Source organism: Saccopteryx bilineata, chromosome 1 (genome assembly GCF_036850765.1).
Source record: "Saccopteryx bilineata isolate mSacBil1 chromosome 1, mSacBil1_pri_phased_curated, whole genome shotgun sequence".
NCBI classification, from domain to species: Eukaryota; Metazoa; Chordata; class Mammalia; order Chiroptera; family Emballonuridae; genus Saccopteryx; species Saccopteryx bilineata.
Window position 1 is genome coordinate 351,489,727 of NC_089490.1, and position 15,900 is coordinate 351,505,626.

Below are 15,900 nucleotides of genomic sequence, written 5' to 3' on the forward strand. Positions count from 1 at the left end.
CTTGAGAATAATGTGAATGGGAACAGGGAAGAACTTAGTTCAATTCTGGGGAGAGGTAGAACACTACAGAAACATAAGGTGTATGTGTTTGTGTCTGGATAGAAAACATGGGGCTTAAAACAGGAGACCCAGTAGAAAATGTAAAATTCTGCAAGAAGATGAAGACAGAGTGGTATCATGATATTGTGATATTTGCTTACCCCAGTAGCGACGCACATCAGTTAGCCCTGAAATGATAAAAATCCATAATATTAAATATAAGCAGAGGATTCAGCATTAAAATCTATTTTCTTTCCAGATTAGAGGAAACAGTGGGGTCCATATGAGGTAGTGCATGGAAAAAGGAGAGAACACGACAACAGGATGCCCCTCTCCTTTGTCTCCTCTGTCCACACTTAGAGACTGAGCCCTCCTCCCTCTTTATCCCACCAGCACAAGAATCCCACAGACACACACTTGCCCTAGCATTCCTCACCATTCAACTCTTCCAGCACCACTCTCAGGTCAGGAACTTGGAACACTATCCTTTCTTTCTTCTTAAAAGGTTTTGGCTTCTTCAGAGTGAAGGTGTTACTCCTAGAAAAGAGAAAAATTGACCTCCACACCTCTGACACTTTATCCATCCTAAACCACTGACTTCTATCTATTGACCCCATTGAAGCACTTAAGCTAACATCCATGGGGAACCTGAGAATGGAGAGACTCTTGACTGTAGATCCAGAAGAACCATGCTCGTATCCCACTTTATATGTAAACATTTTGTGACCTTAGGAAGGCTTAACCTCTCAGAAGCACAAATTATTCCTTCAAAGATAACAATTAACTGGCCCTGGCCGGTTGGCTCAGCAGTAGAGTGTCGCCCTGGCGTGCGGGGGACCCGGGTTCGATTCCCGGCCAGGGCACATAGGAGAAGCGCCCATTTGCTTCTCCACCCCCCCTCCTTCCTCTCTGTCTCTCTCTTCCCCTCCCGCAGCCAAGGCTCCATTGGAGCAAAGATGGCCCCAGCGCTGGGGATGGCTCCTTGGCCTCTGCCCCAGGTGCTAGAGTGGCTCTGGTCACGGCACAGCGACGCCCTGGAGGGGCAGAGCATCGCCCCCTGGTGGGCAGAGCGTCACCCCTGGTGGACGTGCCGGGTGGATCCCCGTCGGGTGCATGCGGGAGTCTGTCTGACTGTCTCTCCCCGTTTCCAGCTTCAGAAAAATACAAAAAAAAAAAATAACAATTAACCTTTATGTTTACCTCCTGAAATCATATAATTTATAAGATTATTTTTTTTAAAGAAAAACTTTAGTTTCTTACATTAATGTGAGAAAAAATTACTGCATGAATGGGGAAGAATAATACATAAAAGTGAGGTGGCAGAACTGGTTCCTGGTTGTCTGAGATATTTCAAGTGTGGGAATTCTGTCCGGAGAGGACCAAGACCTTTATATTCTACTCCCCACTAGCGAGGCCTTCACAATAACATCTGAGATTTCAGGTTCTTAGGGAAAAACTGAAAAACTGGAAAAGAAGATACTGTGAACACCATACTAATAATAGTGGTCTGAGTTTCAAGTTGAAAGAGCTTAATGCAACCAAGTCAGTGTACAAATGTAGAAATAAGGGTGCTGCCCTTTCATTCTGGCTTCAAAAGTACATACTCACAGTGTATCAGTTTACACAAGGGACAAAACATTATTTGCAATTCAAGAGTGCTATTGGAAAATAAAGATAACTGTATAGAAGGACCTAGTCTCTTCTTTATAACTTAATTTAAATTATAAATATATAAATATTAAAATATAAATATATATAATTATATATAAACAAATAAAATTATTAAAAATTTAATATAATTTAAATATAAAAACGTTATCTTCAATTCTTGATACTTGGCAGGTAAAAAAGATACAATTATCCATAACAGATCGAGTAGCTATAAAATAGAGGAACCTGAGTTAAATACACGCATGCTGGGTAAATAAAATTTATGGAAGTGTTGTGGTCTGGTGATGTAACACTTTATCTCTAATTCTGCTACTGACCCAAACTCTGCAACTTCCATCACCCAAATTTCTTATCATAGAAAATGGCTCATTCTTAATAGTTATAGAACACTCAAATCATGATTTCTGAATAGAAATTTATAATAAATCTACATTTAAATTTTCCAACCCTGAGCAATATTTTATTCTAATTAGTCTCCAGTTAGCTTAAGTGGCTTTATACCTCTTTTCACAACACAAATGGACCATCTCTGGTCCCACACATACCTTTCCAGGATGCCATTTACATCCTACAGAGAAAAAAGAAAATATGAGTCAAGAAGTGTTTAGACCTCCTAACTTAGAATGCTTCAACACATCGTCTCTACCCCCTGGTTTGGTGGGAATAAAGATGTTCCCAATGTGAGAGCCAACAAGTAAAAACCCAGGTCATTGATTCCAGAAGATTCATGTGAGTTTTCAAGTTTCCCAAAAGGTAGAAACATTTTGACTCTGTGGGATATCAACTTGAGACTTATAGTACCTGGTGGTGAGACATATTTATGAAGAAAGAATGTTGTCCATAATTTTTATCCCCAAAAGTTCGTAAAGATCCTCTTGAGATGTTTTAAGGGATCCATTGTTTGATCATTCTTTCAACAAAAGTATAACATAAAGAACTATTACTGGAAATGCATTATGCTAGCTTAGGAGAATAAAAGATAAGTGAATAATCATATTCCTCAAGTTTACCTGGCTCTGCTGAGGGTCCAAGGAAACAAATGTACTAATGTAGGCTTCTTCAAGTCTCTCCTCACTCTATACACCATCTATAAATGACCTCATTCACTCTCAATTTAACACACACCTGTGCAATTTCCAAGTGTTTATTACTATTCAATTTTATCTCTTAAATGCAGGTTATTGTTTTCCTTAGTATAGATCCCACAAAACCTGATGATGAGCTTATGGGTCCCACTCCTCACCATGCCTTTCTCTCTCTGGATCCTCTTTCTACAATCAATAAATAAAATCTGCCTGACCTGTGGTGGCGCAGTGGATAAAGCATTGACCTGGAAATGCTGAGGTTGCCAGTTCGAAACCCTGGGCTTGCCTGGTCAAGGCACATATGGGAGTTGATGCTTCCAGCTCCTCCCTCCCTTCTCTCTCTCTCTGTCTCTCCTCTCTCTCTCTCTCTCTCTGTCTGTCTCTCCCTCTCCTCTCTAAAATGAATAAATAAAAAAAAAGTCTTAAAAACTGGAAGAAGGCCACAGAGTAGTTGGACGTTCCAACTGCCACCTCCCAGGAACAAATTGGATTACAAATTTATTTAAGAACAATCATCTTGAAAGACCAACATTGGACTAAAAGAAGAGGAGTCTATAACCAAGAATAACAGAACAAGACTCTCCGAAACTGGTAGGAAGGGCAGAGACACAGAAAGTGCTGCCCTGTTCCCAGGAATGAGCAATGGCTGAGGGTCTGGAGGAACACTCACTGAGAGTAGGCTCACCCTGAGAGGAAAGAGAACAAAGCCCCAGGGCCAGAGCCCCAGAGCCTAGAAGAGGCACCCACACAGCATTTGACAGTAAAAAGAGCCACGGTTTCTGTCTGTAAGAAAGAGACAGGAGCTCTTGGGGACACAGGATCCATCTTAAAGTGCCAGCACAGAAAATTTCATTCGCATCCACTTACCCTGTACTCCAGAGGGGGATGGCTGAGAGGACTCAAGTTGAGTGAGAAGAGTGTGAAGTTGGAGGCTGATGGGCAAATAAGTTGGTAAAATGTGTGTTTTAGGTTTGCTCACTTATATTTTGCATTTGCCTGTGCAGCACCATGTGTCTATAGTCTGTGGAATGCTGCAGTATTTACCCTCAGGGTGACAGATTGCAAATTACAGAAAGTACCATGTGTAGTGTTTGCTCAACCACTGGTATGAGACTTTAATAAATGGAATGACCACACTGTCTCTTAACTGTCATCCTGAATCCAGTCAGAACCTGCATGGCCACAATGGCAGTGGCCACTGGCCTTACATCTTGTGCAGCCAGCAGCATTCAGATGAGATTGGTATGGGGCTGCTACCACCCTTGAAGGGTGGTATAGAGGACTGGTTGGTATGGCTCCCCATGGCTTCCTGTTAGGGACTGTGGGCTGGCTGGAGGTTTCCGTTGAGAAGAAATCAAGAGCTGGCAGCTGCAAGAGCCTAATATGGAGCCGTCCCTGCAGAGTGGCTCTGAGTTGGATGGAGCAGACATTTCCAGCTCTTTTTCTGGGGATGAGGAGGCTCAGAGTGAAGCTGACATCCACAGACTCCAGAAGGTAAAAATCAAGCAGCAAAGAGTACCTACTAAGCCCTTGTAGGTTTGCTGTGATTGTGGGACATAGGGGTGGAAGACATCATGATCTCTGGAGCAAAGGTGGAAATGTTTGCCACCATTGACAGGTGCTCCTCCTTGGGGTAGCATCTTTAGAGCTGCCATGATGGCAGGAATGAGAGCAGAGACCCGAGGCCCCATGTGAACCTAGTTGCCTGTTATGAACCTTTAACTTGGTGATTTGTACAGATAGCAGGACTGTCTATTTTAGACTAACTCTTGGACTGCAACCAGAGGAGGGCACTGGCTCCTTAGTTGGGTGGACAATATGAGGGACCCTGGTAAGGAGGGGCAACTCTGGTGGAGGCCCTCCTGCACTGAAATGCACCAAGGACACTTGTAAGGTTTCCATGGACACAGCCCTGAGGCCCTCTCACCTACTGTTGAGTAGGGGGTTAGAGATGGGCCTCTAGTTTGTGCCTTGGGCAGAGTGCTCAGGGAAACATGGTGAAGGGCACCTTTGTTATTGTTGCAAATGTATAACTTGTGCCATTACTATAGGTTGTTTTGTTTGTGTTGTGTATCTCATTCCTTGTACAGGGATACCTGTGGTGTAAATTATGAAGCAAGAAATCCTAAAGGGGTGGAATAGTGAGCAAATAAGTCAGTAAAATGTGATTTTTAGGTTTACTTATTTATATTTTGCATTTTCCTGTGCAGAGCCATGTATTTGTAGTCTGTGGAAGTTTGCAGTGCTTGCTCTCAAGGCAAATGGCAAATTACAGATTACCTTCCTGCTTAGGAGCGGCCATTGTTTTGCTAATGTTTGCTGCAAATGGATTTTTATTTTCCCCAGCCTATTTTGCAAGGAGGGCAGAAGGAGTGAAAGTATGGAACCAGAGCTGAGGGGTTTTGCAAGCTCAGGTGAGGCTGGTGGGGTCCTTTTATTCCAGGAGAAACCAGAGAAGATTTTTCAGGTTATGGGACCAGAGAATGCATCATGGCTTTGAGAGCTCTAAATAACAGGTAAGTGGTCTTCCCTGCCTGTTTGCTCATCTGACAGTACAAGACTTTAACAAACTAAATGACCCACCATTTTCTGGCTCTATTGTTTTTTTTACCATATGCCCACATCCAATGAGAACCTGTACAGCCATGAAGGAAGCAGCCACTAGCCTTACAGAGGCCCAGGGAAAGACACTGTGTGGGACGGCCACCGAAACCCCTGTGCTGTGTCATTTTGAGTCATTCTCCAATACTGTAGTTGCCATCTTTCTTGGGTGGAGCAATCCCCTCAGAGCTGCATCAGCTTGGAGGAAAGCAACTGCCCTGCCCTGGCAATCCCCGTTGCCCTCCTCATGGACACCTGGTCATTCTGAGAACTCAGCCAGGAAGCAGGGTGTGCATCAGTAACTCACTTTTTCTGTATTGAGGCCAGAGCTTTCCCCAGCACCCTACTGGGACTAATTGGTACTTCTGCCCCATGGGAGACTTGGTAGAAACTGTCCGACTGTGGGAACATGACACCTCTGGTTCTCAGAGGCCACATCCACCAGATTCCTGAAGCCAAATCCACTGAGGTTTGTAAAAAATGTCTGAACAGACAGAAACTGGCTGACAAGCAGAGCCACACCCACCACCCTTCATAATCCCTGAATTGTCATGGGCTATAAACCCTACCAGAGGTTTCTTCAGTACTGAGTCCAACAAGCAACCAGCAGACAGAGGCTAGAGGCTGGACTCAGGAAACTATGGTGTATAGCCAGTAGCTTTGGCCACCACCACAGCCGCCTGGCCCATGAAGGTTTGCATTTGATTCTATCAGACGGCAATGGAACAATGGAGCCAAGAACTGGTGGGCCATTATTTTTAATCCTAGCTCGCACTCGGCAGATGATAAATACACACAGTGGGAAAGCACTTCCCTTTCCATTCAGGGCTCCCAAAGCCACTGACTCATCTGAGTATTCCTAGAATCAAAGGTTTCTACTTCACCAGCCTTATTCACCTCTGTTCTCCATCTCCTTCTCTCTGCACAAACTCTGGACAAACTGGCTTCTCCTTCTACAATGCTAATTTCAGGAACCAAGTGAGATAGCCCTTGGTCTCCCTTATTTTATAATGTAGAAATTAAAGCCTTTAAGCCAGTATACAAATAAGGAAGTCTCTGATACAAAGCCACTTATCTAAGGCATAAATGGGATTCCTCATAAGAGTGCACCACTCCACATCATGCAACAGTCAAGAGTGTGGGGAAAAGCTTAGTGTTGAGAAGATCTTAGTAATAAAAGGGTGGGAAAGACTTAGTCTTAAAACTAAGCCTTAGCCATAGGGACCATGCCTGCTTACAGCCTGTCTCCCATACCCAATGCAAACTATAAGCAAGCAAACATATACATCATATTTGCAAACTTGTTTGACCCACATAGAGGCAGCCACAAATTCTGGATTGCTTGTAGCTCCAAGAAGGATGCTGACGGCCAGTCACAGGCAGTTTCTCCCACTGATCTGTGCTGGTTTCCCTCCAAGGAGTCCCAGGGCTGGCACATCCAGTTGCTAGCTGTAGAGAACATCGGTTCAGGCCTTAACAACCCTTACTAGAGTAGTATCCTAAGGAATGACTCCTCACACTTGGCCAGGCTAAGGTGACTTCCACTCTCTGTGATCAGCACCAGCACAGTGGCTCATGTGCATTAGATAGGGTGGAGTTTCACAGTCAGCTGGCCTGGGTGCTGGATATCCTGCCCTGCTGGGCTAGATTCCACAAGAGGAAGGGAGAGAGGCTTGGAGTATGGACGATTAAAGTGCGGGTCCCTGTGAACCTATTGTTGAGTCTAGTCGAGGGGCTTAGCCACTTTCTGAGGGAGGGAGGGCACAGTTAGCCCCAGGAGAGGACTCTTTCAGTCTTCCTCCCTGAGACCAGGATCTCACCAGCTGGAAGAACTTCTGCAAAGGGGACAGTAAGCCCCACTCAATGTGATCCTGCTGCTCACCTAGCTGGAGAGAAATAAAATTTGAGTGTCCAGCAGTGGTTGAAGGATCAAGCTCTGGAGAAGTGGCCACATTCCCCGTACTGAGCTCCTGACCAAGAGAAACCTGAAGTACAAGGTCTCACTAACACTGTATTCCCAATCTCTGCTGTCCTAACCCACCAAGCTTGCAACCTCTAGAGGGGTTAGTTGGGTGAGGTCAGTATGAGCCTCCACTACAGGCTTACTACAGAAGACTGGGAAGACCAGGCAGCTACAAGAGGAGGTAAAGAAGATGAAAAGTGGAGGCTGATCTTTTGGAGCATGGAGCTTTTTATGGAGCTGCTGTCACCTCTAAGCAGGAGAATGCTGATCTTTATACACAGGTTTGCCCCTCCCACACCACCTAGGCACAGGAAATACAGACACAAACAGCAAACAGAGCAGTAGCTCCAGAGAAGTAGCCCACAGTAGGTTACAAACAACAGCTGATACCAACCCAAGAAGATCTAGAGAAAACACAACCAGCAGTGGGTGGCAGACAGCACCAAACCAAGACTCACCTAACTACACAAGCAGCACACACAAAGGAAGAGTCCAGCTGGCACCAGACACTGTGGAGGATAAATATGTCTAATAGGACAGACACTGCAGAGTGTCTAATACACAAGATCAAGCAAAGACAGATTAAGGTCAGTTGAGGCCCCGGGTCCAGAAGAAAGTATTAGGTCCCTTTTATTAAAAAAGTGTAAAGAAGGAGTCATGTGGGGCCTTTCATAAGTCAGGGCTGAGGGCACATGTCTGGTGCACCCACCTTTAAAATCTGTCCTTGTGATCAAGGTTGACCCTTAGACCCAGCCAGCCTGAAGAAATAACCGCACCCATGAATAGACCAACTGCACTCAATACTTACATACAACAGGAGGGAAAATAGTACCCTCAAGACGCATTCTATAAGCAAGAAAATCAGGTGGCCTGGAGGTCAGTACCACCAAACCCATCTTCCTCATAAAGATACCACAACAAATTTCAAAATCAGACAGTACTACCCAATATACAGACAAAATGGACAGACAGAGAAATAAAACCCAAATGAATCAAAAGAGAAATCCCCCCAAAAAGAACCAAATAAAATTGAAGTAACCAAAGTACCAGATGCAGAGTTTAAATAATATGCTGTATTCATCTCCTCCACACTCACGTGAAAATCATAACTAAATTACACAGTTACCTCTCTTGAGAACCACATTAAGATAGCTGAACAGAACTTCTAAAACTAATAATATAAAGAAGAAGTCACTTGGAAGACAGGTAAGAAGGGCAGAGAGAAAATTGGCTGGTCTCACACTCATGAATGGAGGTTAAGAAATGGAAAGAATATCTTCGCTACAGAAGTTTCACCTAAGGAATGTTGAGTCTTAGCCCCACAAGGAGCTCCTCTGCCAAAAGTACCAGTGTCTGAAAGAATGAAGAGCAACAAGAACTCAGTCTATGTGAGATGGAGGAGCACTGTAGCCCCAGGCATTCTGTTAAAGGACCCTACCACGGAATCACTCACTCACAGACACTTGAGCTAAGTTCCAAAAAATAGAAAAAGCTTGCAAAGAACCAGGAATATATTTGAAGAAACTGAATTGTCTGGCTTCAGATCAAGGGCTGAAGTAGTGAATTTTCCAGGGACTAATGTGCAAGCAGTTGCCATTGTTCTCTTGTTGATCACTAGCCCTATATAGTTTACAGGTGCAGGACAACACCAAATCTGAGTCTCCATTAACCAGGCTATCACCATTCTTACCCCACTCTGATGATTATCTATGACTGCACCAAATTAATGAATTTGTCCCAATCTCTTTTAGAGAGGTTAAGCCACACAAACAGCTCACTTACTAGCTTGCATTGATGGTTTTCCTCAAATCTCTCAAATATCCACAAACTACATACAAATAGTGGCTCACCTCAGGGTGCTCATTACCTGTTGCAAAGGAGCCCCCTCTTGAAGTAGTGGCAATGGATCTTGGTCACAACATAGCCTCAGCAATGCACCTACAAGCCCAACATAGACAACTAGCAACCTTAGGTCACTTTGTAACTCCTACCAGGTGGTGCTTGGCCTGACACAGTCACTGGCTGATCTTAGCCCAAACCAAAGCCCCTCCCAGGCCCAGAACCAACAAACCTGGAGGCCAGCTTCAAACCACTCCAGAGAAACTCCCAATTTGCACCATAATTGACACACACGAGGGTGAACCAAACAAGCACTAGAGCCCTGTTAAAATGAATCATTTTCCTTAAAGATAGCTCTCTGTTGGGCAGATAAAATGTATTATGCTCACTTTGTTAAAGAGGCCGTTGCCCAGGTGATATTAATGTGTGTTGAGAATTGTAGCCTGGGGCTTGGTTTTGGGATTAAGCCTTTCCCACCCTTTTTTGATGTAGGGTGGTACAATCCAATCATGCCTCAGAAAGTGACTTTGTATTAGAGACTTCCCTATTTTGTATATTGGATTAAGGGTTTTGAATCTACACTATAAAATAGGGGTAGAATGGGAGCTTGGGCTCTTGGTTCCTGAGATTAGCATGAGAGAGCAGAGAAAGTAGAGCCAGCAGCAGAAGGAGGCCACGTGGAGTAGGCCAGGAGAAGCAGCCAAGATAGTGGAGTGCTGAGTGAGATGCCAGTTTGTGTAGAGTTTGTATCTGGGATAAGGAAGGAGATGGGGAACAGAGGTGAATAAGTCTGGTGAGCTAGAAACCTTTGATTCTAGGAAACTCGGATAAGTCAGTAGCTTTGTGAGCACTGAATGTGACTGGGTTTTGGAGCCCAGTGTGTATTTTTACTTGCCGGGTGCAAAGCTAGAATTAAAGACTATGGCCCACCAGTTTTTGGCTCCGCTGTTTCTTTGCCGACTGTCCGAATCCAATGCGAACCTGCATGGGCCAGGCTGCTGTGATAGTGGCCCTGGCCGTGGCTTCTGGCTTTACACTCTCATACAATAGTTTGCTTACTGTAGTTAATGCCATTCTACAAAGCTACTCAGCTGGAGGATCCACCCCATCCACCAACATGTCAACAGCAATCAAGGCTCAACTACAACAGAAGAGTACACAATTCACACATGAACATTTCTGAAGTGCCAGGCTTGGTGAACAGGAAAACTGAACCCAAAGGCCACTCTGCATAGAATCAGAGACATAGCAGATATACTTAATACAAGCAAATAAACATAGAGAGAAAGCCAAAATGAGGAGAAAGAGAAACATGTCTCAAACGGAAGATCAGGACAAAAAAAAAAAAAATGACTAAACAAAATAGAAATAAGCCATCTACCAAATACAGAATTATAAACACTGGTTATAAGGATACCCAATAAACTTAGAGAAAGATGAGATGATCTCAGTGAGAACTTCCTCACTGCAATATAGAAAAATTTTAAAAAAAGATATAAAGTAAAAAAGACTCAGTAAGAAATGAAGAATAAAAAAGAATATTAAAAGCAGCAAGAGAAAATCAGTTAGTTACCTATAAGGGAGCTCCATCAAGACTATCAACTGGAAGATGACGTCAGAGTAATGGCGGAGTAGGAAGCGATACCGATAAATCTCCCCCAAAACTCAACAAGATCTTCAACCAGAAACAGAAAAACATATACTTGGAGCTTCCAGATTCTTCGCAATACACCCAAAGGTATGATTGAGTGAAAAATTGGCTAAATATATAACCAAACCCCGAAGGAAATAGGGAGTAAGAAATGCTCCGCCTTCCTCACTAACCTAAACAGGGCGGCTTTTTCTGGTAACTGTGAATATAGAAACTGAGGCGGGCAAAGGGGGTGAATAGATCCAGGCCGCCGCAGCAAAAACGGCCGAACCAGGCTGTGGCTCAGAGATCCAAGCCGAGGAAAATCTGATCCTGTGGCAACCCGGGCAATACAAGCTAACACTCGCGCCAAACCCAAACAAAGAAAGACAAGCGGAGCGGCCATTTTACCCGGTCTCCTGGTCGGTGCGCAGTTAGTGGAAGAGAGATTTCTTCCTAAGCCGCGGAAGTGGGTACCCGTGTTGCCCCACGGAGAGGCAGGGTCAGAGGCCTTTCTGTGGGCTGAGGGCAGAGTCTCTGGGCAGCCCCAGCGCCCTGGGAAAGCCACGCACGGGAGGGAGTGAGAACTAATCCCAACGGTGGAGATTTTCCGTGCTGGAGGCTGTTTCACTCAGAGGGAAAGGCGGCCGGCCTCATATCCTGGTTTGCGCGCGCAGATAAGGAGTGAGCGATTCCTCCGAGTGCCTCGGCAGTGCGCGCCCGTGTTATCGCACAGAGGGGCAGAGTCAGGGGCCTTTGTGTGGGCCAAAGCGGAATCTCGGGCCACCCCAGCGCCTTGCAAAAGCCGCACATGGGGACGGAGCGAGACTCAATTCCAACGCTGCAACTTTTCCATGCGGTTGGGGGTTTCACTCAGAGCGTGAGACTGCTGGCCGGATATCCTGGTTGCAGACAGTGAGTGAGAGTTTCCTCCAAGCGCCCCGGAAGTGGGCGCCCGCTTGTGTTACCGGATAGAGTGGCAGAGCCAGAGGTCTTCGAGCGGGCGGAAAGCCCGCCTGATTATGCTAGCAGCTCTGACTGACTGAGCCTTACCCAGAGCCCTGTGCTGAGTGGAAATAGAGTGGGGAGTTGCCAGCAATTTGAGCCTCTTACTATCCAGGCAGAGGCAGCAGCAACCCCATACCTGGACTATCAGGCTACTAATTGAGGAAGGAAAGACTAGGAGAAAGGCTCCAGGAACACGGACTCTCTCACTGTCGGAGCCTATAAATGCTAATGAGCCTCGACTCCCAACGAGAATAAAGCACAATACATGACATTGCCATAGAGACTTATCAACTGCAAACCTCTACCTGAGCGTGCCAAAGGGGCAGAACCCGGGGTACAGAGTCACCGACCAGGAAGAGGGAGAGAAAAGAAAAAGCAAGAAGATAACCTCTCAAAATCAAGAATAATCTGCAGACTTTATAACCTATCCCATTTTATTATATTTGTTCGTTTGTTTCTATTATCTTCATTCTTGAGACTTTTTTTTCCTCCTCCAATTTGGCCGATTAACTCTCTACCGGTCTTACTCTCTCCTCTCCCTGAACTACACTACCCATAAGTGTTACATCTCCCATTATCATTTCTCTTCTCTTCCTTTCTCTCTATGAGGGTTGCACTCCAAAACCCTTAACTCTCTCTCTCTCTCCTTTCTTTTTTCTTCTTTTAGTGGTTCCCTCTTTTTTTCTCTCTCTCTCTTTCTTTTCTCCCTCTATATTAGTTTCTTCCTTTCTCCTTTACATCTCCTCTCATTCAAACCTCAATAACAAACAAATTATCTTATCTGGGACTCAAACCTATGTTTGTGGCATTTTGGGGGGTTTTTACTTCACCTTTTTAACTCACTAGCAGTGCTCCCATCCCTGGCTCTCCATATTATCTAGTTCTTGTTCCACTAAATACAATAGTAAGTTTTTAATTTGTCCCCCCATTTTTCCATTTTCCTCTTATTCCTCTCATCATAACTCTTAGAAAACCAACACTTAAAAGCAAATCATTTTATTCTTGACCCAAATTTTTTCCTTATTTGCTTTTTGTGGGTCCATACGCTCTTTTTTTTTCTTTTTTCTTTTTTTTTCCTTTTTTCTTTTTTGCCCCTTTATTACTTTTCCCCAATTCAGGCCCTCCATCACAGGCATTGTTTGTTATAACTCACAGTCCACCACAAGATTTTCTCAAGAAAGAGGGGAGAGGAGAGGAGAGGAAAAAAGGAGGGGGGGAATAATTTCCTTTTTTGTAAAATTTTTATTTTATTTTATTTTTCTTTATTTCATTATTAATTTTTTTTAAAAAAAACAACTCTTTTCGATTTTTTATTTTTTTTATTTTTTTAACTTTTTATTCTTTATTAAATCTCATTAATACTATCAACAAAACCACCCTCAGATGCCATTAAGGAAGAGAAAATCGAATATCATGGATACAAAAGAAAGAGAGGTAACACAGCTAGATGAGGAAAAATCTATGGAGAAAAAATTTAATATATTGGAAACCTTGGAGCTAAATGACAGAGAATTCAAGATAGAAATCCTAAAAATCCTCCGAGATATACAAGAAAACACAGAAAGGCAATATAGGGAGCTCAGAAAACAACTCCATGAACACAAAGAATATATGTCCAAGGAAATTGAAACTATAAAAACAAATCAAACAGAGATGAAAAACTCAATTCACGAGCTGAAAAACGAAGTAACAAGCTTAGCTAATAGAACAGGTCAGATAGAAGAGAGGATTAGTGAAATAGAAGACAAGCAACTTGAGGCACAACAGAGAGAAGAAGAAAGAGACTCAAAAATTAAAAAAAATGAGATAGCCCTACAAGAATTATCTGACTCCATCAAAAAGAATAACATAAGAATAATAGGTATATCAGAGGGAGAAGAGAGAGAAAATGGAATGGAGAACATACTTAAACAAATAATTGATGAGAACTTCCCAAGCCTGTGGAAAGAACTAAAGCCTCAAGTTCAAGAAGCAAACAGAACTCCAAGTTTTCTTAACCCCAACAAACCTACTCCAAGGCATATCATAATGAAATTGACACAAACCAACAGCAAAGAAAAAATTCTCAAGGCAGCCAGGGAAAAGAAGAATACAACATATAAAGGAAGGCCCATTAGATTATCATCAGATTTCTCAGCAGAAACTCTACAAGCTAGAAGAGAGTGGACCCCAATATTTAAAGTCCTGAAAGAGAGGAACTTTCAGCCACGAATACTATACCCATCAAAGCTATCCTTCAAATACGAAGGAGAAATAAAAACATTCACAGATACAGAAAAGAAAAAAAAAAAAAAAAAAAAAGACTATCAACTGATTTGCAATGAAAACTCTCAAGATGAAAGGAATTAGCATGAAATATTCAAGGTGATCAAAAGCAAGTACCAGCAAGGCTATCATTTAGAATTGAAGGAGATATAAAGAGCTTCCCAGATAAGAAAAAGCTGAAAGAGTTCATCACCACCAAACCAGTATTACAAGAAATGTTAGTCTTAAGAAGAAGAAAAAAATATCAAATTTATGAATAATAAAAGGATCAAGAATGTAGAGCACATGACCGACATTATAAACCAGATCAATATAACTAGCATTTCTAGATCTTGTCACTCAATTAATGCACAATACACATTCTTTTCTTTGGTTTTTTTTTGTTGTTTTTTTTTTTGCATTTTTCTGAAGCTGGAAACAGGGAGAGACAGTCAGCAGACTCCCGCATGCGCCTGACCAGGATCCACCTGGCACGCCCACCATGAGGCGACACTCTGCCCACCAGGGAGCGATGCTCTGCCCATCCTGGGCGTCTCCATGTTGCGACCAGAGCCACTCTAGCGCCTGGGGCAGAGGCCAAGGAGCCATCCCCAGTGCCCGGGCCATCTTTGCTCCAATGGAGCCTCAGCTGCGGGAGGGGAAGAGAGAGACAGAGAGGAAGGAGGGGGGGGGGAGAGAAGCAAATGGGCGCTTCTCCTATGTGCCCTGGCCGGGAATCGAACCTGGGTCCTCCGCACACCACATTCTTTTCAAATTCATATAAAAAATTGGGCATATGCTATTTTAGGTTATAAAGCAAGTGTCAATACATATAAAAGACTAAAATAATAAAATACATGTTTTCTGATTAGGTAATTAAATTTAAAATACACAGCAAAAAAAAATGTAAAAAGTCAACTACTGTTTGTAAATTAACACAGTTTCAAATATTGTAACGGTTAACAAAAGCACAAATCACAAAGAAAATTTGAATATAAAATGAACTGATTGAAAATACAATAATCCAAAAGCACGGAATATACTAAAACAAATTATTCCTATCCTTAAAATGATAACAAAATGTTTGTATAAAAACAGTGGTCTAAATTCCACTTTAAGAAAAAAAAAACAGCAAGTTAAACAATACACACACATTCGTGTATGGATGTGCATATAGATATACTCACTCAGAGGAACCTATATAATTGAGAGCCAGAAATCAATGATATAGAAAGGTTGAAATTAGATAAATCAAAAAAATAAACTTTGTTTTTGAAAATCAACAAAAAATTAACCAATCTTACTTAAATTGACACCCCCCAAAAAACAAACCATCATTTAGAAGTAAAAGAGGGAACATTATTGTGACTACAATAAAAATGAAAGAGCTTATAGGAGATTATAATGACTAATTTCATGTTTACACATCTGACAATTTAGAATGGACCAATTTTTACAAAAATGTGCATTATCAAAAACTGACATATGAGATCCTGGCTGGTTGACTCAGTGGTAGAGCATCGGCCTGGCATGCAGGAATCCCAGGTTCAATTCCCAGCCAGGGCACACAGAAGAAGAGCCCATCTGCTTCTCCACCCCTCCCTCTCTCCTTCCTCTCTGTCTCTCTCTTCCCCTCCCGCAGCCAAGGCTCCATTGGAGCAAAGTTGGCCCGGGTGCTGAGGATGGCTCTAGGGCTTCTGCTTCAGGTGCTAGAATGGCAATGGTTGCAACAGAACGATGCCCCAGATGGGCAGAGCATTGCCCCCTGGTGGGCATGCCAGGTGGATCCTGGTCAGGGGCATGCGGGTGTCTCTCTGACT

General features: G+C 43.2%; 1 protein-coding gene across 5 annotated transcripts in view; it reads right to left on the minus strand.

Annotated features, from left to right (window-relative positions):
• The window catches only part of LOC136318453 (tripartite motif-containing protein 5-like), a 90,330-nt gene that overhangs the window by 1,796 nt on the left and 72,634 nt on the right, over nucleotides 1–15,900 (minus strand). For 3 of the 5 annotated variants that reach the window (XM_066250775.1, XM_066250777.1, XM_066250776.1), the window contains exons 5-7: nucleotides 2,256–2,278; nucleotides 476–576; nucleotides 201–227 (exon numbers count right to left, since the gene is read on the minus strand). In XM_066250775.1, the coding sequence (XP_066106872.1) occupies nucleotides 201–227; nucleotides 476–576; nucleotides 2,256–2,278 (151 nt within the window). The remainder of the gene's footprint in view (nucleotides 1–200; nucleotides 228–475; nucleotides 577–2,255; nucleotides 2,279–15,900) is intronic. The other 2 variants (XM_066250773.1, XM_066250772.1) reach the window with 1 other exon arrangement.